The sequence below is a fragment of the Falco peregrinus genome, chromosome 5 (genome assembly GCF_023634155.1).
Source record: "Falco peregrinus isolate bFalPer1 chromosome 5, bFalPer1.pri, whole genome shotgun sequence".
NCBI lineage: Eukaryota > Metazoa > Chordata > Aves > Falconiformes > Falconidae > Falco > Falco peregrinus.
In genome coordinates this window covers 68,801,212-68,824,502 of record NC_073725.1, presented here as the reverse complement: position 1 = coordinate 68,824,502, position 23,291 = coordinate 68,801,212, and the positions used below count along the sequence as shown (strand labels likewise).

The 23,291-nt window shown below is 57.2% G+C and overlaps 1 protein-coding gene across 1 annotated transcript; it reads right to left on the bottom strand.

The window, feature by feature from the left end:
- Positions 1–107: 107 nt before the first annotated feature.
- LOC101917352 (calcium/calmodulin-dependent protein kinase type IV-like) lies at positions 108–12,084 on the bottom strand. The gene is made up of 12 exons (XM_005240865.3): positions 11,269–12,084; positions 10,644–10,771; positions 6,905–6,983; positions 6,504–6,566; positions 4,002–4,084; positions 3,746–3,818; positions 2,924–3,014; positions 2,749–2,823; positions 2,462–2,537; positions 2,180–2,306; positions 1,911–2,063; positions 108–1,526 (listed from the first exon to the last, which is right to left on the bottom strand). Exons 1-12 carry the CDS (start codon positions 11,269–11,271, stop codon positions 1,302–1,304), a joined length of 1,176 nt encoding a protein of 391 aa, XP_005240922.2. The 5' UTR covers positions 11,272–12,084; the 3' UTR covers positions 108–1,301.
- Between the last annotated feature and the right edge of the window lie 11,207 nt (positions 12,085–23,291).

The following is a 23,291-nucleotide window of genomic DNA, read 5'->3' as shown; positions in this document are numbered from 1 at the left end:
CCCATGCTCTGTGCCAAGCTGGGTGTCTGTAATTGCAGCTTTCAGCTTCATCAAAATTTCGGTTTTTATTTGCCATCCCTCCTTGATCAACTGCTTGGTTCTGTGTCCCCGTCCTGGAAAAATGAACCTCGTGTACAAATTTCATTCTTCTCCAGTTGAGATTTTTTGCCCAAACGCACTGTTATAAGTGTCACGCCCAAACCGTGAGGGTTGTGGGTCATGGCCATTGCCCCAGGATAGCAAACCTCATGCTATCACCAGATCACACCAGCTGTGACTGCAGAGCAGCCGCCCGGCTTTCTGTAACCCTCCATGTGTAATATGGCTTTTCCTGTCTGATTACTTGTTCTGTATTAAAATCTGCAGATGCTTTTCCTGTGGCTTGGTAAATAACTGCCTAAAAAATTTCATTAGTCTTAAAAAACCGAAATATGTATAAACTCATTGTCCTCACTCAGGAAACAACAGCACCATTACAAAGGCTCACAATGTGCCGTAGAAAGAGTTGCATTGTTCTTCATCAAAACTCATGTAAATCCTAACCTGGAGTGCCGACACAGAGGCCAGATGAGCCAGCATTCCTGGTTCGTGACAATTCTACCACCATCACATACCCACAGCAAGACCAAACATGGGCACAAATGAAATGGGAGTGGAGCAAAAGCATAAATCAAAGGTTGTCTACCATCAAGTGATACTAAAGGAACCACCGGCAAACACTTTTTCTCCGATAGGATCAAACAGCTGGATTCAAAGGCTCCTCCAAACTTTGTCTAATACAGCAGCAAACCTACAGCTGGCTCTGGTAACAGCGGCTGTAGTTGTAATGTCGATGGTCAGTGATAATCCAGACGCACCCTCTCCCCTAAGCAAATAAACCCTTGAGGACTATTTACAGGAACTTACAAAACTCCATCAGAAAGACAACTTACTGCCTTTGTAGGGAAGGTGAAAGAAATCCTTTTTCTGCTGTTTGCTCCTCGTTTTTTAAGCCACTTGGGACCTTTTCAAGCCACAGTGGCCCAAACTGTTAATTTGTTGGAAGACAGAGTCACCAGCCTTGTTTCCTCAGTTGAGTCCGTACAGACACACACTCACAGCAACCAGGTACGACTGTACTGGCAACAGGACACTAAACAAGGATGCTCCACATGACAGACCACAGGCTCCTGATGCACACCTACACTCGGGGCACTTCTGTGCCCCCCATCTTCCTCCACTTCTACCCCATGCCAGTGTCCAAGGGTCAACAGGGTATTGCTTGTTGAAGCCGTGGCAAGCCGGCAGCAGCGCCGAGCGCTTTAGCTCTCACAGCCGGCGCCATTCACAGAAACCTTGGACACGGCAGGGCAGTCACTCTGGAAGGCATCGAGGTCCTCGGTAGCAGTGGCTTCAGGGCTGGTGGTCCCTGTTCCCTGGGGTAGACAGGTGCCCTGGGGACCTCCCTGGCTGCGCCCGCTGCGAGAGCAATCATGGTGCCCGTGGTTGCCCAAGCGGCTGGAAGCCACCACAGCTTTCATGGCAGCCTGTTGCAAAGGCATAGCAGCATTAGCAGTTATTGGTGTGTTTAGCATGCTTCTCTGCTTCGATGATGTTCCCAAGGCGCTTGAGCCCCCAGAGTGTGCAGAAGGGGAGATGGAGCCTGCTCCTTCAGCCACATTGAGCTGGGAAGGCCAGCCCTTCACCTTGGGCCAGGCTTTTTCCCAGCTGCTGCTCCCTGGGGACACAGCTGCACAAGACACTGCTCCATCATCCTTCAGCCCCCTCCCTGAGCTGCCACACATCACTGAATGTTTATTTGCTTGGGGCAGGGGATCATTAAAACCTAGCTCTTGGTGGCCCCAGCTGTTCGTATGAGGGGATGCAAACACAAGCCACCCTGGGGGTCACCAGGACTTTTTTCACCTTACCTTCAGTTTCCGCCTGGCATTAAATTCCTGCAGTTTCTTCTGCGTGCTGTCCATGTGAGCAAATTTAGCGGCTTTCCCGGTGACCCAGGGATGCTCCAGAGCCTGGTAGACAGTCAGTCTCTTCTGGGGGTCCAAGACAATCAATTTTCTGACCTGTAACCAAGAAAAGTCTCCGTTCATCAAAAGCCTCTGGGTTTGTTATTTCACAAGCATTGATCTGAAGCCTTCACACTTGGCAGCCATGAGAGCCCCAGTGCTGGCTCACTCACCAAGTCCTTGGCGTTGAGGGAAACCTCATCCCACCATGGGGATACAAACTCGTAGTCGCAGGTGAGGATGCGGCTGTACATATACTGGTCCCCTCGCGGGTCAAAAAAGGGCTCGAAGCCACAGAGCCTGCAAGCACAGGAGAGAGGAGCTACAAGCTGCCACCTGGGCCCTGCGGCGCAGCCGTGCCAGTGCTTCCCGGCTGCTCACGGTGAGCTACGGTGGAGCAAACCATTTCGCCATTGCGGTTTCACCACCCACAAGGCCCCAGCAGCATTACTCACAGGATGTAGGTGATAACGCCCACGGACCACATATCCACTTCAGGGCCGTACGGGCACCCATGGAGGATTTCAGGGGCTGCAAGCAGAGTTTGGGGTTCAAATGCACGGGTGTGGGGAGCTCCTGGCAGCACAGCCACGGTGGGAACCTCACAGTTGAGGAAAGACCTCCTGGGCACCAGCAGTGTCTCCTGAGCCCAGCACAGCCATCTGCCATTCCTGCACTGAGCTGTGCATGGCCTCAAGCAGGGAGTCTCCCTCCCACCCTCCAGCTCTTCCCTCCTGCTCACCGCAGTACCCCGGTGTCCCGCAAATGGTTTTCATGGTGTCCTGTTCATCCACGATCTTGGAGAGCCCAAAGTCACCTTAGAGGGACACAGAGGGGAGCAGCGCTGCCGTCAGGGAGAGCCATCATTAACCCACCTCGTGCCACAACCCCCTGGCCAGGGCCCGCAGCAAACCCACCAATTTTAAGGGGTGCATCGGGGGACAGGTCTGCATAGAGCAGGTTCTCTGGCTTCAGGTCACGGTGGACGACTCCATTTTTGTGCAGATACTACAGAGAAAAAAAAGCAGGGATGCGGGAAGGAAGGGAAGGGGCAGGGGAAGGCTTGTCTGCCTCCAGCAGAATTCAGGAGGAGGCAGCAGCAACTGGGGACCCAGCACAGATACGGGACCAACTCACACCACTAGTCCTTTGGAAACACCCAACACTTGCAGTGCCAGAGCTGCTGGCGTGGCTGCGGGGGCACAGTAAGGACATTTCCCCTGATGAGCTCCCATTTTTAAACCCTCCCATTGCTATAGAAACCCCATCTCCAGCAGACCTGTGATGCAGAGCAGCGTTGACCTTCCTCCCTCCTCTCCTTCATCCCACTCCAAATGTGGATTGGAAGAGGCGTCTCCATCAGTGATGCCTTTGGAGGCCCAAGGGCAAGTGGGCAAATGCCTCTCCCCAGGGGTACCTGGGGTGGCTGCAGCTCTGGGTGCCTCTCCCCAGGGGTACCTGGGGTGGGTGCAGCTCTGGGCCCCTCTCCCCAGGGGTACCCGGGGTGGGTGCAGCTCTGGGCCCCTCTCCCCAGGGGTACCCGGGGTGGGTGCAGCTCTGGGCCCCTCTCCCCAGGGGTACCCGGGGTGGGTGCAGCTCTGGGCCCCTCTCCCCAGGGGTACCCGGGGTGGGTGCAACCCCTCCAGTGACAGCCCTGAACCACACATAGGACCTCCTTGCTGGACCACCCCGAGGGGCTGCTAGAGGGGGGGGGAGGAAGCACACTGGGGACATGTTACCGAAACAGCTTCCAGGATCTGCTTGACCACGTGGGCTGCATCCCGCTCGCTGTAGAAACCCCTCTCCACGATCCTGCAGTCACACAGGGTCAGCACCCTGCCCCATATGGCCCTCCCTCCCCCTCCCTCCCCCAACCATGGTGTGCATCAACCCTCTCCATCCTCATCTTCCCCCCCCCCGCCCCGCCCAGCCATTAGGGTGGGATACATCCCCCCTCGTTAGGAGCCAGTATGGGGATTGCAGGACCAGTTGTACCTGTCAAAGAGCTCTCCTCCCGTCACCAGCTCCAGGACGAGTGCGATCTCAGAGGGCGTCTCAAAAATCTCCTTCAGCTTGATCTGAAAGGGGCAACAGGAGGGATGCAGAGGCTGGGGGAAGCGTGTGGCCACCGGGCTGTCAGGGGTTTGTTGGGGCAGCCCCGTACCACAGCGTATTTCCCTTCTTGCCTTTGGATTTGTTTGAATGTGATCTTTTCTAACTGTTTGCAGCAGTCCATGATGCATTAAAGATGGTGCTGGGAACAAGAAGAGACAGGCACACGGTGCCTTTATCCTCTTCAAGCCTTCAAGCATGTTAGCCGGAGGAGGAACTCACCAAAAGCTTTTTAATTTTGCGGCTTCATCGGCTGTGCTAGCACCTCAGGTACATCCATCTAGCCCTGCGGTGTGGGAGCGACCCCCAAAAGCCCTGCCTTCATCCCTCCTGGGATGGATCCTGCTCATCTGCACTTGCAGGGATGCGGGAGAGATGCACAGAGCCCCAAGGGACTGGGACTGGGGCCCTCGGACCCCAACAGGTACTTTTGGGAATGTCCCTTTGACCATTTTGCAGCAAAGAGAAGTGTTTTTTTCCTGTTTTTTAGCTCCCACATGAGGTGAGGTTGTTTGCATGAGACCTTTGTGCCACTGCAGCAAATCTGGAATTAACAGGTCTCTCTTAAAACTATGTCAAAATGCAAATTTTTTTTTATTATTTTTTTAATGGAAAACTGAGAATTTCATGCTTCTTAAGACTTTTGTGACACTGCAAATTTCATGGGGCTTTAATCATTACCTTCATAGGCTGGGTGACAAGCCGTGATACCCCGCAGGGTGAGAGACACTATGTGGCAGCTTATTGCATTATAATAATACACGGAAGCACTATAATTTTCCTATTAACTTCAAAAGTTTACAATCCTATTATCATCTGCTGTTGAGGTTAGTGCTGAACGATAGCGAGCGCATAGACAGCACCAGCGTAAATAATGAAACAGAGCATCTCTTCTTCAAAAATAACTTGAACTTGGGAGTGAGCGGAACCCTACAGAAAACTCGGTGATTTAAATATTAAAACTGTCCAGCTGGTTCCTCCCCCGCGTCTCTGTGGTGCTGCTGCCTGGAGAGCAAAGGAGGAGGGAGGGCAGAAATTGAATTTTCTGTTGCATTTCTGATAACACATCAGAGAGGAGCCTCTCTCCATCCATGGTTGACAACATCTGAGCATCCTCCTGGGCTGCTCCAATCCCCATGCTGGCTGTTGTCCCTGCATCTGCCTAAATGTCCTGGGATAGGGAAAGCATCTTTGAGAAAAAGGCTGGAGCACCCAAGGCAGGTCCATGCTGAGCTGGCCAAGCAGCTTAGGGACAGCCCGGCTGTCATTGTCCCTGTTTTGAAGATGTTTTGGACTTCTCTTGCTTTCATCGCTTTGCATCAAGGCTTTTGACAGTGGCAGGTGGGCAGGACATTGCATCCACGGCGAGCAAAGCCCTGGTGCTCCAAGGCCAGTCGATGTGCACTGGGGTGGAAGCAGCCATGCCCAGGGTTTTGAGTGATGCTGGGGGTGGGGGTGGGCGGGTGGGGGGAAAAGGCAGCTTGGGCAGCAAGCAGCCAGCGGCGAGGTGATGTCCCAGTGATGTCCTGGCCGCAAAATCAATTGGAACGGGATCTGTCGCACCCCCGCAGAGCCAGCACTCAGCACCACAGCAGCAGCAGCTGCCAGGTGGCTTTTTGCGTTATTTCTTTAACTCAGGTTGTCTTCAAGATGCTTTTGCAATTTGCTGGCGGAATTAAGCAGCCAGGACTATAAGCCTTTTTGGCAGGTGGAGGGATGGGGGGCGCAGAGCCCCCGAGCTCCCTGCCACTGCAGCGGGTTTGACACGGCAGCCCCAGCTCTGCTGACACCAGTGGTGATTAGATCCGCTCCTGGGCGTTGCAAATCGTTCCAGCCGAGCTGCCGTTATCCCCCAAGCGCTGAGCAAGAGAAATGGTGGCTGGCCACACCAGGATGCTGCACCCAACACCCGTGGCCCCATCCTCCCCTTTTATCTCCCCTTGCAGGATTCATTACAGATGGGCAATTTTCTATGGTATTCATTTGATCTCCTTGTTGGAAATTGCTTACCAAATGGAAATCTCAAGCCAGGGGATGGGGGGAGTGGGCCTGGCCCTCGATATCAGAGCTGGGAAGCTCAAAGGCACTGCAAGATCCGGGAGTTTCGTGCGGCAGCAAGCGGGGAGTCACCATGCCATGGCACGGACTGGGCATCTGGAGCCTGTCTGCGAGGCAGGGAGGGGATGTGGGATGCAGGGAGGGTTTCCCATGGGGTGGTGAGTTCATCCCACACCGAGACAGGACGAGGACAAGAACATCCCAGCCTTTCCCTTGGCAAAGTCAGGCTCCCCGGCTGCCCATAGGCAGAGTGAAGGGGAGAGCCACCCCCAGCAGCCACACCAACCCGACCCGAGCCGCGAGCTGCACCGTGAGGTTCCTACTTACGATATTGGGGTGCGAAAGCCGCAGCAAGACCCCAATCTCTGTCCTCACGATCTTTTTGTCGATCTAGAAAGCAAAGGCCACACAGAAGTGATGTTACCTGTGCTGCCAGGTCTGGGTCTTCCCACCCCTGCCATGCAGAGACCCCCCTGCCATCGCTCCCTGCAGGTTCCCGTGTCTGTCCCAGGGCCCATTTCCCCAGCAGCAGCAAAATACACCAAGAACCACCCCCCACTGCTGCACCCCCAGCCCAAACCCCAGCACTTTCATCCATCTGGGACCCTCGGACCACAGGAGCGATGCCTGGCTGACAGCGCCATGTCCATCCGAGTGCCAAGGTGCTTTGATGGTGGAGGAGACCCCCACCCCTAACCCTGCAGCCCCCCTGCCCTGCCAACACTCACCGTTTTTTTCAGTATCTTGGCAGCGTAGGGGGTGCCCGTGCCCTTCTCCTCGCAGCTGTACACCACCGAGGTGGCTCCCCTGCGGGAGGGCAGAGGGTTCGTGAGCCTGCCTGGGTGCAGCCAGGACAGAGGTGGGGGTCCTGGATCACCCCACGCTCCCCACCATGACCTTTGCCACTGCCAGGCCCTGGGAGCTCAGCCTGCGTCCCCCTCCCCACATCACTTCCAGCTTTCCTGGGTAAAGCCATTTCAATTAAAACCAAGTCCTACAGGGGGGTTAAATCTTTAGGAGCCTCTCACCCAGAGGACAACCTCAGTGGGGTCTGCAGGGACACTGCCAGCATCCCCATCCTGACAAAGCCACAGCACATGGGGCGACCCCATGCCACTGGGAAACCTCCCAGGCAGGTTAAACCCCTCCAAGTTCCAAGAGGATCGTTCCCGTTAAACCCCCAGCAGTGCCCTCAGCTGCCGGGGATTTTTAGATCTAGTTAATAACGTTCTCTAACCACTGGACGGTGAAATCAACCCACGGCTTCAGGCCATTATGGGGCTTGTTTGCAATTTCCTCTTCACTGCCTGGCCCCTTGGAGCAGATTAATTTTTGCCCCCAAGTAATCGGCCACATTTTATTGCTCTTTGGCTTTGCTGTCTTCTGGGACTGAGTTCATACTCTGCCTTGAGGCATCCTCACCCGCTCGTGCCCTTGGCCCAGGCGAGCAGAGACACCAGAAGACCAGCCCCATGGCAGACACCATCTTCAGCACCAAAATCTCCCCCGAGACTGAGAGGGCTGCAAGCGACCTTTTGCTGCAGCCCCACACGCTGAATGCCCCAGCGCTGCTCGTGCTCCCCAGGGTGCACTTGTGAAAGAGGGATTTGCTTTCAAAATGAGAGCAGATTTTGCAACTCATCCAGCTGAACTTGGGAATCAGGTTCCCATGGCAACAGCAGAGCCAGCTACCAGGTACCATGGGGATGCGGCGGGGCCTGAGGATGCTGTGGAGTGAGTAAAACTGGGTAACGCTAGACTTTGGCCATTTTCAAAGCATTTTCTTCCTTTTGCTCAATGTTTTCTATGAAATTTTATTTTGCAAATGAAAAGCGATTTGGAAACAAACTGCTTAGGCTTGGAGGGGAGAGGTGGCCGTCACCTTCTTCTCCAGCTCAGAAAAATGGGCAGAAGGCTTCAATCTGAATCCAAAATGGCAACACTGCTGCTGTGACCGCAATGATAACGCACTTCCAGGGGGTGAAAAAGCCACAAGTGTCTCCCCTGGCTGCGGCAGCCTGCCCAGAGCCCTCCTGCAGCCAGGGCTCAGCCCACAGCAGGCACGGTTTAAACACGCTGGAAGGTTTAAAGCAGCAGCACCCTGCCCTGCCGCTGCCTTTCTGCACGCAGCGGATGCCTGGGTATCCTCCTAATTTTCCACCCAGCCTGGGTGTGGGTGCAAAGCCCCTCCTCGTCCCTCCACCCCCTTGTCACAGCTAAATCCCAGCCTGGACCTGGTGCCTCTCACCCTCCTGTAAGACTTTTCCACATGGACAATTTGCAGCCCGATTCCCGCTAACAGGATGGTTTGGAAGCCCCCAGCGTGGTGTTTCGGAGGTGCTGGGGTTGCTCCGTGGACATGGTGCAGCCTGCTGTGCCCACGGTGGGCTGCCAGCTGCCCCTCACACGTCCCCAGTTATGCCAGGGGCTGGATTCACACTGGCATTCGCTACACCCTGGTCCCTCACCCCACCACCCCCAGCAGCCACCGCTGGCTGCTGCTTAAGGCCTCAAATAAATATCTGCAATCAACCTTGACTGTGACAGGAGATAATTGCATTTGCTTTACAGATGAACTGGAAAATGTCAAACAATGGGATTTGCCAAGAGAGCCTGGACTGGTGGCAGGGGCACGTGCAGGCTGCCAAGCCTGTGGTGGGGAGGATGGTATGAACCTGCAGCGAGGCAGGTACGGACCTGGAGCTGGATGCTGCTGCCCACAGCCACGAGCAGCCCCCAGCCTGCTCCATGTCACCCCTGGGGCACGGCAGGCCGGGTCCTCCCTGCTGGCACGGCAGCGCTGCCACCTCACGCTCCCTCCATCTATCCCTCGCTCCCTTGTGTGATGTCGGAGCAGGGTCTGACCTTGTGGTCCCTCACGGTGGCTCGGGCAGCATCAGCGCATCGTGGCAGAGAGGCACTAAGCAAAAGCCACGCACAGCAAGCAGGCGCCCACCCACCCCGGATCACGTGTGCCCAGCGCACTGGGCGTGCAGCTGGCTCCGAGACCAAGCCCAGTTTGATTTAAACCTGCACGCTAAAACTGGGTGGATAGAAGGATGGTTGAAAGGGGGTCCAGGAACTCAGCGCCTGTCCCTCTGTCCTACACCCATCTGTGCAGGGCCACATGCTGCCAAGCCCTGCGGTGACACTGGGCACACCTCGGTAAGAAGCTGTTAATACCTCCCTTGACCAAAGCTGCTGGTTTTTATGCTCAGAGGCTCCCCTACAGATGGCTGAGCCCACCACCACCAAATCCATCTGCTTCGGAACCAGGGCTCGGCAGCGGCACTGCCTCCTCCCTGCCGGCACAGCCCAGGGTCCCCTTCAAACTGGGCTGTCAAACTTTCCTCACAGAGGTTCCCAGCACGCCCTGGCACCCCCAGTGCCCTGGGGGCATTGGGATGCTCACTGCCCCTTGTCACCTGCCCTCCGGTTGGGACCGCTCCAAGCACAGGAACTCCTCAATGCCAGCATTGCTGCTGGCCTGCGCAGGACACGGGAGCTGAGCCTGGGCATCTTTGGGATGCATTGTGGCCCCTGGGGCACTGGCAGCATCCCCACGGGCACTGGGCACCAGCCCTGGGCTCCCCCAGACGCTGCAGCCCGAGGGGGTGGGAGATAGCTGAGCTGCCATGGAAGACAGCAGCGCTTGGCACGGCATGTGCCAGTGGTGAAGGCAAACCCACCGAGGAAGCAGAGATGGGTGCTGCCTTCAGCAGGATTCAAACACATGTCTCCTGCCAGTCCCAGGGAATGACACACAGCACCTGGGGGACCTGGCACACCAGCCCCACTGTCCCCTGCCCATGAGGATTTACAACAGAGCCTCTAATAAATAAATGACAAGAGCCTCCACCAAGAAGCCATTGGCTGCTGGGGTGGCTCCCCTCTGAGCCACCACACACTGGGACACAGCGCAAACCCTCGGCAGGGCTTTCCAACCCAGGTGGGACAAAGCCAGATCTGGGAATAAATTCCCCCTGGGATTGTGTCCCTTTGCTGGGGCTTGCACTGCCTGTCCTTTGCAGGGGGCTGCTCTGGAGGGACCCACCATAGCTCCATGCCATGCCAGGTTCATCATCCACCTCCCCAAAGCCTTGGGCTGCTCGAAGTAAGACAGGTCTCACACAAGCCCACTCGCCACCACAGGGGTGAGAAACGTAGAGATCTATGCACACAGGGAACCTGGGCTCCATCCTACAAACCTTCAGTGAGTGCTGCCAAAACCACCGCTGCAGCATCGCAACACAACCCAAGCCCCAGCTGACACGTCAGGGAAGGGGGTCCCACAACCCACACCCTTGATCCATCACCCCCTGCATCCCTCCATCTGCCTTCATCCTTCCCTCCACAGCCCTCCATCCCTCCTTTCATCCCTCTCCCCACCAGGCCAGTCCCTGCCCGGATTAGGACACGTTCCCATGCAAGGGGGGGCTCCTGCCCGATGCTCCCAGCAGCCGGTACCGTCCCAGCTCAGGGCCCACGACGTAGAAATCTTCCAGGGCTGTCTTGCGGTGGGACCCATCGATCCAGTACTCACTGCTGGTCTTGGAAGAGGGCATGGTGGGCCGGGGGCGGTGAGCTCCCGCCAGCTGCTCGGAAAAGGAGACCCAGACATCGCCGCAGCCCCCCCCACCTCACTGCCCCCACGCATGCAAGCATCCAGATGGCCCAGCAAAAAGCAGCACTCGGGATTATCAAGCATGATGAAGTTGCAGCCACAAATCTCCTTCCCACCAAGCACGTATGCTGCCTTTTCAGCGATAATACCTCACGCCTATGTTGTGTGTCGTGCCCCCCCTCCCATCCCGCCCCAGCTTTTCACACCAGGCCTCCCATGGTACCCCCTTTTCCCACCCCATCCCCACCTTTAGGGGCTACCTCAGCTTTTCAGAGCCCAGCAGGCCAGACGCTGCGCCCAGGCTGTGCCCCATGGAGTGGGATGTTGGGGGATCTGCCCACTGATTCCTGCCATCATCCCCCAAAATCACCCCGACACCAAGCATGCCCCCTTCCATGGGGCCCCACCGCCCCTTGCTTTTTACATCCCCATGAATATTTGGGTTGGATTTGGGGAGCCGGCACGTACCATTAGCTGCGGTGTCGCTGTGCAGTGGAGCTGTGTCCCCCTCGGTGGTCCCTCATCCCCAGCGCGGGGCGGCGGTGCAGAGGGTGGGTGCTGGGTGCAGGGGCTGCTCAGCCCCCCCCACGCCTGGGTGCTGGCGCTGTGCCCGGCTGCAGCCCCCCCGGGCCCGTGCTGCCAACGGGCAGGCAGGGCCCCCCCTGCTGCTCCCCACAGCAGGGGGTGTTAGGGCGCCTGGGCGGTGCTCAGCAGCGTGGGGATGAAGGGATGCAGGGGTGGAGGAACGCAAGGATGAGAGGATGGAGGGATGGAAGGATGGAGGGATGGAAGGATGATGGAGGGATGGAAGGATGATGGAGGGATGCAGGGATGGAAGGACGCAGGGACGGAGGAATGCCGGGAAGCGGGGGCGCAGGGCTGCAGGGAGAGGGGAAGGAAGGTGGGGATGCGGGGACGGGAACCCTCCCAGGCAGCATCACCGTCTGGCGCCGGTTTCCCGGCCGGCTCGGCCGTGCCACCCCACGGCCCGGCGCCGCCACTGCACCGCGCCCCGCCAGCCCCCCGGGGCTCCAGGCTGGGCTCGGGGGGCGGCCCCACGCCCCCGCCCCTCGCTCAGCCGCTCCCCATCACTCGCAGCCCAGCGGCAGGATCGGGCCCACGGCGGGGCCAGGCAGCGGGGGCACCGCGCCGGATCCGGCCCCGAGCACCCCTCGGGGACCGAGGGACCGATCCTGCCTGCATCTCGGGCAGCACCCACAGCACCCACACCCGGGGAGGCTGGATCCTGCCCCGGCCCAGGGAGCACCCAGAGCCCGGCATCTGTCCCTGTCCTGGTCCCGGTCCCGGGGCGGACGCGGGCGCTGCCGGGCGCTGCCGCACGGTGACGCCGTCGCCCACCGGATGGGGGGGGTGGGGGGGGTGAAATAGGGGCGGGAGGGGGATGGGACTGTGGTGAGAGGGGGAAGGGGGCAGGGCGGAGCTGGCATTGGGGGGAAGGGGATGAGGGGGCAAGGCAGGGGGCGGGAGCTGGGGGATAGCGGCTGGGGGGTCGGGGTGAGATGGGGCCAGGGATGGGGTGGAACTGGGATTGGGGCTGGCCTTGGGATGGGGCCGGGAACAGGATAGAGATGGAGATGGGATTTGGGATGGGGACAGGGTGGCACCAGGGATGGGGTGGGAATGGGGCCATGCAGGGGTCAAGGCGAACGAGCAGGAGGTGTGTGGGTGTGCTCCGTCCCCCCATCCCCCTCCCCATCAGCCCTGGCCGGCAATGGGGGCTGCCCTCACCCCCGGGTGAGAGGGGCTCCTTCTCAGCCCTGCTCCCTGAAAAGCCAGGAGCAGATTTTTATGTTTTCCTGTTAAAAACTGGAAACAGGAGAAACATCCCATGGGGCAGCGACCCTCTGCGTGGGAGTGATGGTGGGGCCCCAGGGATGCTGCATGGCCCCCCCACCGCCGCAGCTCGGGTGGGAGACCCACAGAAAAGGCCCCACATGAAACGTTCTCCTTGTAATGGGCTTCCCAAGTATTTATTAGAATATTTTACCATATCTGAGGGAGGCAAAGTCAGCCCTGCTTGATCTAGCCTGGTTGCAACTCTTTTTTTGAAAGGGATGTTCCTAAAGGGAGTGACCTGCCAAGTGGATAAACGTGACCTGCCAAGTGGATAAACTGACCCTGGCTCCATTTCTCCCCATTACAGTAGGTTGTGGAGAAAAGGGTGGGCTGGAAGAGGCTAATTTGCATAACTGATATTTATCACTTCATCCAGAACAAGCACAGTCCCCCTGTTCGTTCCCAGCCCCCAAAGGGTTGGGGGGGGGGGGGGGCGGACGACTGCATTTGAAGAGGAGAGGCAGCCCCTTCCCTTCGGAAAGTTGGTCATTCACCTCTTTGCAAGGGGCTGCAATCCCACCGGCAGTGCCCACAGACACCCACTCTGTCACCCGTGGGTGGGCACTGGGTGGAGCGTGGGGCTGGATCCAGCCTGGGCAGTGGGAAGTGGGGATGGGGCTGTGACAGCAGCCAGGCAGCCCCAATCCCCTGCACATCCCACGAGCCAGCCCTGAGAGGAGGGGGCTGCCCTTTACAGCACCTTGTCCCCAGCTGGGGCACCTTCCTGGGGTGCAGACCTGACCCCCCAGCTTGCAGGAAAGGGCTGGGCTGCACCTCTGGGATCCGGCTGCCCATCCTCCCTTCGGCTCCCATCCTCCCTACGGCTCCGTGAGAGGATGGGGCTGGAGGAAAGCCTCTAGCCTTTTGTCTGCTGGAAAGGAATTAATTATTTTGTTCTCTCATTACACTGGAATAAAATCCATTCTAGAGTAGCATAAATTTAGATGCCTCAAGTTGCTTTTTTTAACATCCCGGGTAACATTTCTCTCCCTCTCTCACCTTTTTCCAAATCATTTCTGTCTCGTGCAACCATCAACGTTCGGGATGAAGTACAAGATGGAGGGGCATTAACCGAAGTACAGCGAAAGGCCTGCGTGGGGGTGTGGATCTTTCCCTGGGTGGAGGATGGGAAGGCAAGGCCAGAGCAGGGACCCCCGTGGTCTCCCTGGACCCCATAAGCCACCAGTGCTGGGCTGGGGGTCACCAGCAAACCACAGCCTGGGGCAGAGCGGTGCCTGGGAATGGTACCCATGCGAGGGGCCAGCCACTGCCTCCCACTGCTGAGCGATGCTCAATTGTTTGGAACATAAAATGGAAATTAATACATACGGTTAAACCCCACCAGCAGCAGCATCTCCCCCTCCTCCTCCCCAGCACTGCTTGCTTTGTTAATTGAATGGCACGAAGCAAATGAGGTCAGAGCTCACTTGAGCCAGACAAGGACACAGAAACACATTGCGCCGCCTGACAGCAAGGCAGGTCTGTCTACCTAGTGATGTTTAGCATTCCTGCCAGGAATCGCTCATTAAAAACCTAAAAGACAGCTTAAGCATCCCATTAGAGACTCTCGTGGTCTGTAGTTCCTTCCCTCGCAGATACAGTTGCGGTGAGAGGCTGGTGTGCACAGGTAGCGGGGATCAGAGCCAGGCGGTGGGAGGGGAGGAGGGATGATGGGGTTTGCATGCCCTCTGCAGGGTCACATCCTTCCCCGGCAGCAACAGCTACAGCCCGTGGAGGTGCTGGGCCCTTCGGAGCGTGCGTGGGTCCCTCGTGCCGCAGAGACAGAGGGTAGGAGAGGCAGAGAGAGATGCAGCTGGCTGGGGTGCTGCTGGAGCAGAGCAAGTGTGGTGCCTGGCACAGGCATCTGCTGCTGCTGGTGATGCCCCACCTGGCCCCATCGCTTCCTCGTGCTTTCCCTCTCTCCCAAGAGATCCTCCTGGCCAGGCTTGTGGGAGCATTTCCCACACCGTGCCGCAGCTCCAGTATGGCAGCCCACCCTTGCACGAGGTTGCTGAACGCCCCCATTTCCAGGATGTCCCCAGGGATGTTCCCAGCTCTGTCTCAGGCATTGACTCCTGCTTTTGGGGGTCCACGCGTGCCGCTCCAGCGCTGCCCCACCAACTGCAGATGACCTTGCCATGGCTCACCGAGACTCTGGGCAGAGGTGGCATGTGGTGAAGCTGCTGTCCCGTAAATCCCTGCAGCACCCAGACACTCCCGGGCTCTGCTCCTGCAAGGCTTCACCCCAGCAAACCCCAGGGGCTCCGTGCCAGGACTGCGGGCACCCACCCCCACAGGATGCACCATGCCGGTGGCTCTGGCTGCCATCACCACAGCAGGCTGCCCTCAGTGCTGCACACTGAGGTGTGGGGTGGGGTCCCCACTCCCCACATCTCCCCCAGTGGGATCCCAGTGCAGGTGGGTGGCGGCACTGGGAGCCACCCTGGGGCTGCTCGATGCCCCAGCCATGAGCAAACACCTTTCGAGGCCTGGCTCAGGCAGGAGCACGTTGTACCGCTGCCTCGAGGCTTTGGCTGCCCCGGCCACCTTGTCCTTTGTCCTTTCCCCAGTGAGTACCAGGAGCTGGGGCAGAGCCCACCCAGCATCTCCATTCTCCCAGAGGAGGCTCAGGCATCCAGCATTTCCCTCTTTGAACAAAGGCAGCATGTCCCTGCACTGCCACATATCCCCCTCCTGCTCCTCTGCTTCCTCTTTCTTTCCTTTCCTCCTCTCTTCCTTTTTTTTAAAAAAAAAAAACAAAAACAAAAAACAGAAAAAAAACCCAAGAAATGAGTTGTCTTCCCGCAGATGTGACTAAAAGCACTCTGGAAATGTCAGCCACTGCTGGAAAGGGACCCAGATAACATTTAGCTTTAGGTAAGAGAGTAGATTTTCTCTGCACTAATTCATATTTATAAGCTCTCCTGTTCCTGGGGAGAGCGCAGCACTGATAGCACTTGCTGATTGCTAGCGAGCAGAGCAGGGAATTGTTTTCATATCTGAGATTAAAGAGTGGTTTCTGCTCCCAGTGGCACCAGTGTATTTACACTGGTCATTCTCAATTCATTCTTATAAGATTAAGACTGGAAATGGGAAATGGTTATATAGTGGTGAGCCCAGGAGAGGCCAGGGGCTGCAAGGGGACAGGGTAGCACTGGCTTGGTGGTCCCAGTGCATGGAAGCTCAAGGCAGGGGTAGCAGAGCCTGGACCCTGTGCTGGGGAACAGCCCAGTCCTTTACTGGGGACTCAGCACCTCTGCGGGGGCTTCTGGTGGAAACGCTTTACCCAGATGGAAACTCCACGGCCAGATCCCGTGGGACGGTCCCACCGCATGGCCCCAGCGGGGATGGACGGGTGATGGATGGCCAGAGCAGAGCGGGCAGCGGAGTGGACCCAAGTGCATGATAGATTAGGTGAAAGATTTATTCCTATTATTATTTTTCAACACATCCCAGTATTTGTGTCAACTGATTAAAAGCAAACAAGTAAAGCCCTTCTTCTCAGTGGCAGATCAAGGATTTGGGAACTTTTAGAGCTTTATTTAGTTTTTCTCACTTTTTTTTTTAAATCATGTTTGCAAACTGGTTGAGCAGCTTCAGAGAGTCAGAACATAAACATGGGGGGAAAAGAAAAAAAATGGCTTGCATTAGGGATTGTAGGGTCTGGAATTAGGGGGAGGAAGGGGAAAAAAAAAGGGGGAGGTGGTGGCAGGGGGAGGCGGGAGCGGTTTGGGGTGGAAAGGGAAAAAGGCGAAAGGAGAAACAAGACAATGGCAGAAGGCACCCCGGGGACTTCCTGAGAGGTTTTAGAAATTCAAAATACGCCTTAGAGCCTCAAAGCTGTGTCAGTCACAGCCCTGGTGCAGGGATCACTAAGGCTGCGGCCAAACAATACCAGATTGTCTGAGGAAGGTGGGAAAATAGGGGGTCTCAGCGGCTCCCGCTCACACCAGCGGTTCCGCTCGTCAAGCACGCGTTCCACATGAATCAATTCTGGACAGAGTCTCGGCATAATCCCCGCCAGCCTTGCTATGACAACTTGAAGGAGAATTCGGCGTCTGAGTGACAGCAGACGGAGAACTGACAAGGCAGAAGACTGCAGGACTTTCCTTCACTTTTTTTTTTTTTTTTTTTACTTTTTTTCTTTTCCTTCCCCCCACCCCTCCTCGGCAACTTTTTTTTGCACCGCTCGTTTGGGCGCGCACGCGTCCGCACGTTTGTGCATCCACGCGTGTGTGCTCTGCGCACCGCTGGAGAGGGCAGAGGGGCTTTGCTCTCTCCTTGCAGCTGAAAAGACCCCTCAGATCTTGGCCCACTCCTGGGGACCCCCCAGCCCCTCCTGACAGTGGGGATACTGGGAGTCCGGCCACCTCTCCCACCCCATTGCTGCTGCCAGGCTGAGCTGACCATGCATTTTGGGGTGGGCATGGGGTGAACAGCAGCGAGTGCAAGCAGTGCCAGCAGTGGCTGTGCCAGGAGCCAGCAGAGGCAACAGCAGCAATCTGTGCAGGGCTTCGGTGAAGGATGCACCTTACCTGCACACTTCCCTGGAGCACCAGACAAGGCTCTCTTGGCTTTAGCACAGCATCTTGGGGGGGCACAGGGCAGCTGCTGGACCCCTCCAGAGCTGGGACCCCCACAAGGCTGTGGGGGTGAGGGTAGGGGGCTGGCAGGGGTTGGGTAGGGCACTGGCAGAACAGCAGAGCTCCCTGCAAACCAGCCATTAAGGCTTTAATAACCCTGGGCTCGTTAGCAGGGGTGTGTGATTTGCAGTGTGGCTCTTTCAATTAGTCCTTGGCTGGTATCACCCACATGTGTTTCCCACTTGCCTTCAAGGGGCTCCCAATGGATGCCTTGATCCCAGGAGGATGCTGCTGGGCCCCGGCAGGGATGAGGATGTGGCTGAGTGGGGCCAGGGAAGCGATTGACAGAGCAGGGTTGCGGGAGGAGGTGTTTGTGGGGAGGGGGCCAGGCAGTGAGGCACTGCCCTGAGATATTTAAAGATTACAGTGGTTAAAGATGCTCCTCCAGCCCTGCAGCTGAAAGATGCACTAATCACCTCCCTGCGCCTGTTGCTGCTTATCCCTGTCCTCCTATGCTCCTGCCTCGTTAGGTAAACGGCGTGTATTATTAATGATCATATCAAGAATAAAAACTGCTTTTGTCACCTCTGGATCCCACTCCTTTTCGGGCTCCCCTGTTCCAGTTCCACATGCCTGCTCGGGGAGGCAAGAGGTATAAAGGAAACTAATTAAAAATTGCCAGTGTCTTATGTTGGAGCATTTGGGTGCGTTCAGTAGTGAAAGACAAGCGTCTTGTTGCAAGAAAATCAATTTTACAGTTACAGGAGCAGAATAAATAGAGGTGGTGCATTAAAGCAAGAGGATGAGCAGGGACTTTGAGGGTGCCAGCTTGGTGCCTGCCACAAGGATGCAGGACAAGTCTTGGGGATGCTCCAGGTACTCCCATGTCCGCACCCCGAGCCTGCCCCAGGGCCGTGGGTGCTGCAGAGCCACGGCCGCTCACCCCCAGCAGCAGGTTTTGCTCAGACCATGGCTTTTTCACCCAAAGCAGCTCCGCAAATCAGGCGCTGCACCCTCAGCTGGCCAGCTCCACCGGGCAGCTTCCAGGAAAGCCAGAACTGGTCCCCAAAAAGCACCGTGAGGTGCATGTGGTGCCGGGGGTCACCCCATCCTGACCCCCAGGCAGCCCCAGCATGTCCCCGCTCATGCCGTGAACCCATTGCCCACCCCTGCTGCAAGAGTCCCTATCTGCATTTTATTTATATTGCCTCTCTCTCTGCAGGCATGTGGCTAAAATCTGTTGGTTTCGTGCGCAATTTCATTGTCTTTTTTGGGGTCAGGAAAATGGTAAACAAGGTAATTCTCTGTGGCGGAGGGAGTTAAACGCTGCTCGCCCTGCACAGCTCTCCCTCCGCAGCCGGTGGGTTTCCCTGATGATGCTCAGAGCAGTTACCAGCCCCCTGAAAATGAGGGAACAGCAGACAGGGGGCCTGAACCAAAATGACTTTGATGCTAAACTGGATGCACGGAGGCAGGGAATGGGTGGGGAGCATGGGAGGAGCATGGGGGTCTGCTCCAGGACACCCCTTTGCCAGCACTCTGCTGCTTCTGGAGCCGTCACTGCCGTGGTGACCCCTTCTGCTCTGCACCCCAGCTGGATGTGACATCCCCTTCCCAGCCCCAGCAGGAATTTCTTTTCCCTGCTTGTCACACCAGGACGGTGCCGATCCCTAATCCTCAGATCGTCCCTTGCCAGTGTTCCATACATCTCTAAGCTCCTCATAATAGATTAAAAAAAAAAAAATAAAGGAAGGAAATAAAAACCCCTCTGTGGGTGATTACAGGATATTTTTGTTTTAATTGAAAACTACTCTGAGCACAGAGAGCCAGATCCTCACCGGTGTAACCCAGTGCAGTCAGCACCACTTGGAGGGATGAGACCAATTTATACGGGTGCAGGATCTGGCCTGCCCAGCCAGAATCCACCCAGGCCTATGTCACCAGCATCCTTCAGCCCGACCAGGAGCTCAGCATCCCTGGGAAAGAGATTGAACCCAGACATGGAGCTCAGCATTCCTGGGAAAAGGATAGGGAACTGAGGGACTCCAGCAGGGCCAGCCTGGCAAGGGACCCCCCACCCCAGAAAAACACCCAAGGGGGGGTTGCAGCCTCGCACCCTCGTGGCATGGGAAAGGAGAGGTCAAGGATGCCCACACACGGAGGGGAGCATCCCCCTGCAAAGGCACCCCCCCCACCCTGGGCCCGCTCAGCCACCTGCCAAGGACAGTCATTAATTGCAGGGATGGGATGACTTTTTGGCCGAGCGGCGGCAAGAACCGGGCTGGCTTAGCTGGGATTGTCTCGTTTCTCTGCACCAGATTGAAAATCGATACGGAGGAAAATTGAAAAATACATATTTGGGGGGATAGGGAGAGGGACGGAGGGCACCAGGTAAAGCTGGGGTGGTTCTCACGGGCCTCACATCCCGGCAGGTGGATAAATCACTGCCTGGTCTGATCCCTGGAAAAGAGGAGCCAGGAGCAGCGAGAAGCCGGGTTTGATCGGCTGGTTGTGGAAGGTAGGACGGGTGCTAATGAGCTGCTTTCCCTTCTTTAGCATCCATGCCACTCCTTTCCCTAACAACCCACCGTGGAAGCTTTTAAGCACCAGCTGGGCTGAGGGCTCTGCTCTTTCCCTGGGCAGCTCCGCACTCCCGGGCTCTGCACTGGGGGCTCTGGGGAGGGTCTGGTGTCCCCAGGTGGGGAACCAAGGCAGGCAAGGGGGGACAAGGCTGTCACCTGCAGCGTTACAGAGCCAAAAGCTCTGTCAAACAGGGGCCATGGCTGTGCTGGTGCTGCCTAAAGCCTGTGCGGGGCATGGCAGCGAGCAGCACAGGGCGGCAGTTTGCCTTCCTGCTGCTTCGGTGCCTCGAGGACGGGCATCCGCAGGGGTGCTGCAGCAATGCCACTGTGCATGCATGTGGATGGGCATCCACAGAGGTGATGCAGCAACGCCACCGTGCATGCACGTGGACTGGCATCCACAGGGGTGCTGCAGCGACGCCACTGTGAATGCACGTGGACGGGCATCTGCAGGGGTGCTGCAGCAATGCCAGCGTGCATGCACGTACACGCATGCTGCAATGTGTGCATTTTTGCGTGTGTGTGTGTTCATCAACGTGTGTGCACATGCACCAGTGCATACCAGGCCCCTGCATGCGGGGGGATGCAGTCCTCTCCATGCCTGGCTGTTCACCTGCTGTAGGTCCCCACCACCCCTTTGCTGCTCCCCAGCCCCTGCAGGCAGCTCCTGCCCTGCACCCCACAAATGGTGTTTGCTGGGGCATCGCTGGTGCCAGGGCAGCCCGGCAGAGAGGAGCTGCTGCATGGCTAAACAAACTTAATTAAGTTGCTAAGATGATTTCTTGGACTTTCCTTGGCCAGGTTTGTTGGTGGTTTTTTTGGTTGGGTTTTTTTTTGAGAGAAGTTGCCTTGAAACCTCGGGTTCTCTGCGGTCTGGGGAGAGAGGAAGGTCTCCGGGTGAATTAGCATTTATATAGCTGTGCCTTGCATTTCAAAACCCCCTTTATCTCTATTAGCACCTAATAAAGACAGAGCTTTGCTCTAATTCATAATTATAGCACTGGATGGAAATATTTGTGTTTCTATTCCCTGGGAGTTTGCCTCCAAACCCCTCAGCCAATTTGGAGGGAAGGATGGCTGGTCTCCCCGCAGCCCTGCGCTGGGGATGCTCGGGTGCCTGCGTGTGGAGCAGAGCTGGGGTCACCCACACCCCAGGGACCACAACCACTTGATTGCACAAGGGCTGCTTGCACTACGCTTGCACAAGGGCTTGGCTGCCCGGAGCAGGGCCATCAGAGCCCCAGGACAGGCAGCGTGAGCAGCCACTTCATGCACATCCTGCACGTCTCCTGTCCAGCTGGATGCAAGGGGACACAGTTGTGACCCTGGTGCACACATGACCCTGCCCGGCATGGCCCTTTTTGGGGTCTGGAAGGCCCCTAGGCTCAAAGGGCCACCATAGCCCTGCTGGCTGCAGCTACCCAGGGCTGGATTTGGCCAGTAGCCGTGTGGGCAGCTGCCAGGCCGGTACCCACCGTGCTGCCCAGCCGCAGCTCTGGCTCAGCCGTGCAAGGAGCTCGTTGTGGATTCACGGCACTCCCCGGCACAAATGGGTTTAAACTACCTTAAGTGTTTCAGCAGGGAACTGGCGCTGGCGGTGTAACACTGTATTACCACAGCATTAGGAGTGAAGTATTGATCCTAATCCCCTGGTTCAAAAATAGGATTATCAGAAGAGGAGGGGAGGGAGGGGGTGCGGGTGGATGCCCTGGCCCCAGTCCCGGCCCCAGCCCCAGCAGACCTGGTCCCTTCGGTGGAGGAAGATGCTGGGGGACCACAGTGGTGGTATCTGGATGCCTCTCACCCCAGGGTGGCTGCAGCCCCCTCGCCCCACGTTGCCCCAGGGAGATTCGGCCACCTTGGGCACTGTGGGAAGGAGCCGAAGTGGCATTTGGGTGAGGGTGAGCTGTTTTCACAGGGTTTCTCCTCCCGCAGATCAGGTCGGCATCTCCTCTTAGCAGTCACCACGGTTCCATTTGACTGTCTCCAGATGCGTATTTCCATTACCCGGCCCCTGAAAAGCCATCTTCCCTGATCAATACCCATGCCTTTATTCCTGATTGATTGATTGACTGGTAGAGCAAACCACCACAGGCTCCACTCCAACTTTCCCAGGCCTTGGGGAGCTTTGCTGGATTTCTGCTACATTTTTCTCTTTCTGCTACATTTATTACTCTTTTCTTCAACCTTTGCTGCTGGGCAAGGGGGGTGCAAACGCTGCCACGTGGTGCTGGCTCCTGGTGGGCTTGGTGGGCATGTGCTGCATGAGGACGGGGCCGAGCAGGTCTGGGGAGGGCTGCAAAGCTTTTGAGAAATGGAGTTGCACCAGGAGAGGGTTGCACCAGGAGGCGGTTGCACTGAGGAGTAGGTTGCACTGAGGAGTGGGTTGCACCAGGAGCAGGTTGCACCGAGGCGTGGGCTGCACCAGGGAGCTGCGGCTGTGCCCTGGACCCCCTGTGGTACCCCCAGCCCCCCAGGAGCTGGGTTACTCAGCCATGCAGGGGGGCAATGGGTTCAGCCAACACCGGTGTGCGTCCCATCGCCGGGGCCACTGGGCTGGGTGGCTGCTTATGACCATAGATGAATGTGTATGATCGAGGGTAGGGATGGATTCGGGACTCTTCTGTGCAGGAAAAGAGGAGGGGGTCTCTGAAGCCCCCCGCCTCATCTCTCCCAGCCATGGGCCTTTCTCCCGCTGGCGTGGCCCCGGCGTGGGACCCGGCTGCTGGGCTGAGCCCCCACCCCACGCTCTCCCCTCCTCGGCTATTTGCTTCTCCCTGCCTGGCTGCCTCTGAATACAGTTCACATTTCACTCCTAATCTCCTCTCCTTAGTTTTTAATCCCCTCTCTCCTCCCGGGCTGCTTTTCCCTCTCCTCCCTCGCCTCCTCTCCTTTCCGCTCTCCCCCTCCCCGCAAGACAAATTACCCTTAATGATATGCTGAAGGCCATGACACCCATGTTGTCTCTTTGTCATCCTTCGTGGTGCAGCGTGAAAAGATAATACAAAATGCGGCACTTATCTACAATTGAGCGCCAAGACAACTTGCTAATCCCTTAATAACGCGGCGGCCAGGGCCCCATCGGCTGGTGGCTCCTGCCGCTGCATGCCAAATCGCTGCGCCGCTGCCAGAGCCCGCCTGTGCCCCTCGCCAGTGCGTGCTGTCTGCGGGGGATGCGGGTGTCCCCTCCCCCAGTTCTCCATGGGGAGGTGGTGGTGGCAGATGAGTCCGTGAGGGGACAAAAAAAACCCCAAAAACCCAACCCCCACCCCCCCAACCCTCAATAAATGGACTCCGAAGGATGCGGCGAGGGGATGGGGCAATGGAGCATCAAGTGGTGGCGTGAAAGGGGTGGATGCCAGCGCCAAGGTTAAAAGGGTCGTTTCCCTGTGGGCCCGATCCTGACTCCACTGACACCCAAGGGAAACCCATCCCTGATGGCTGCTCGCGGTCCAGCCCCGCTGTGGAG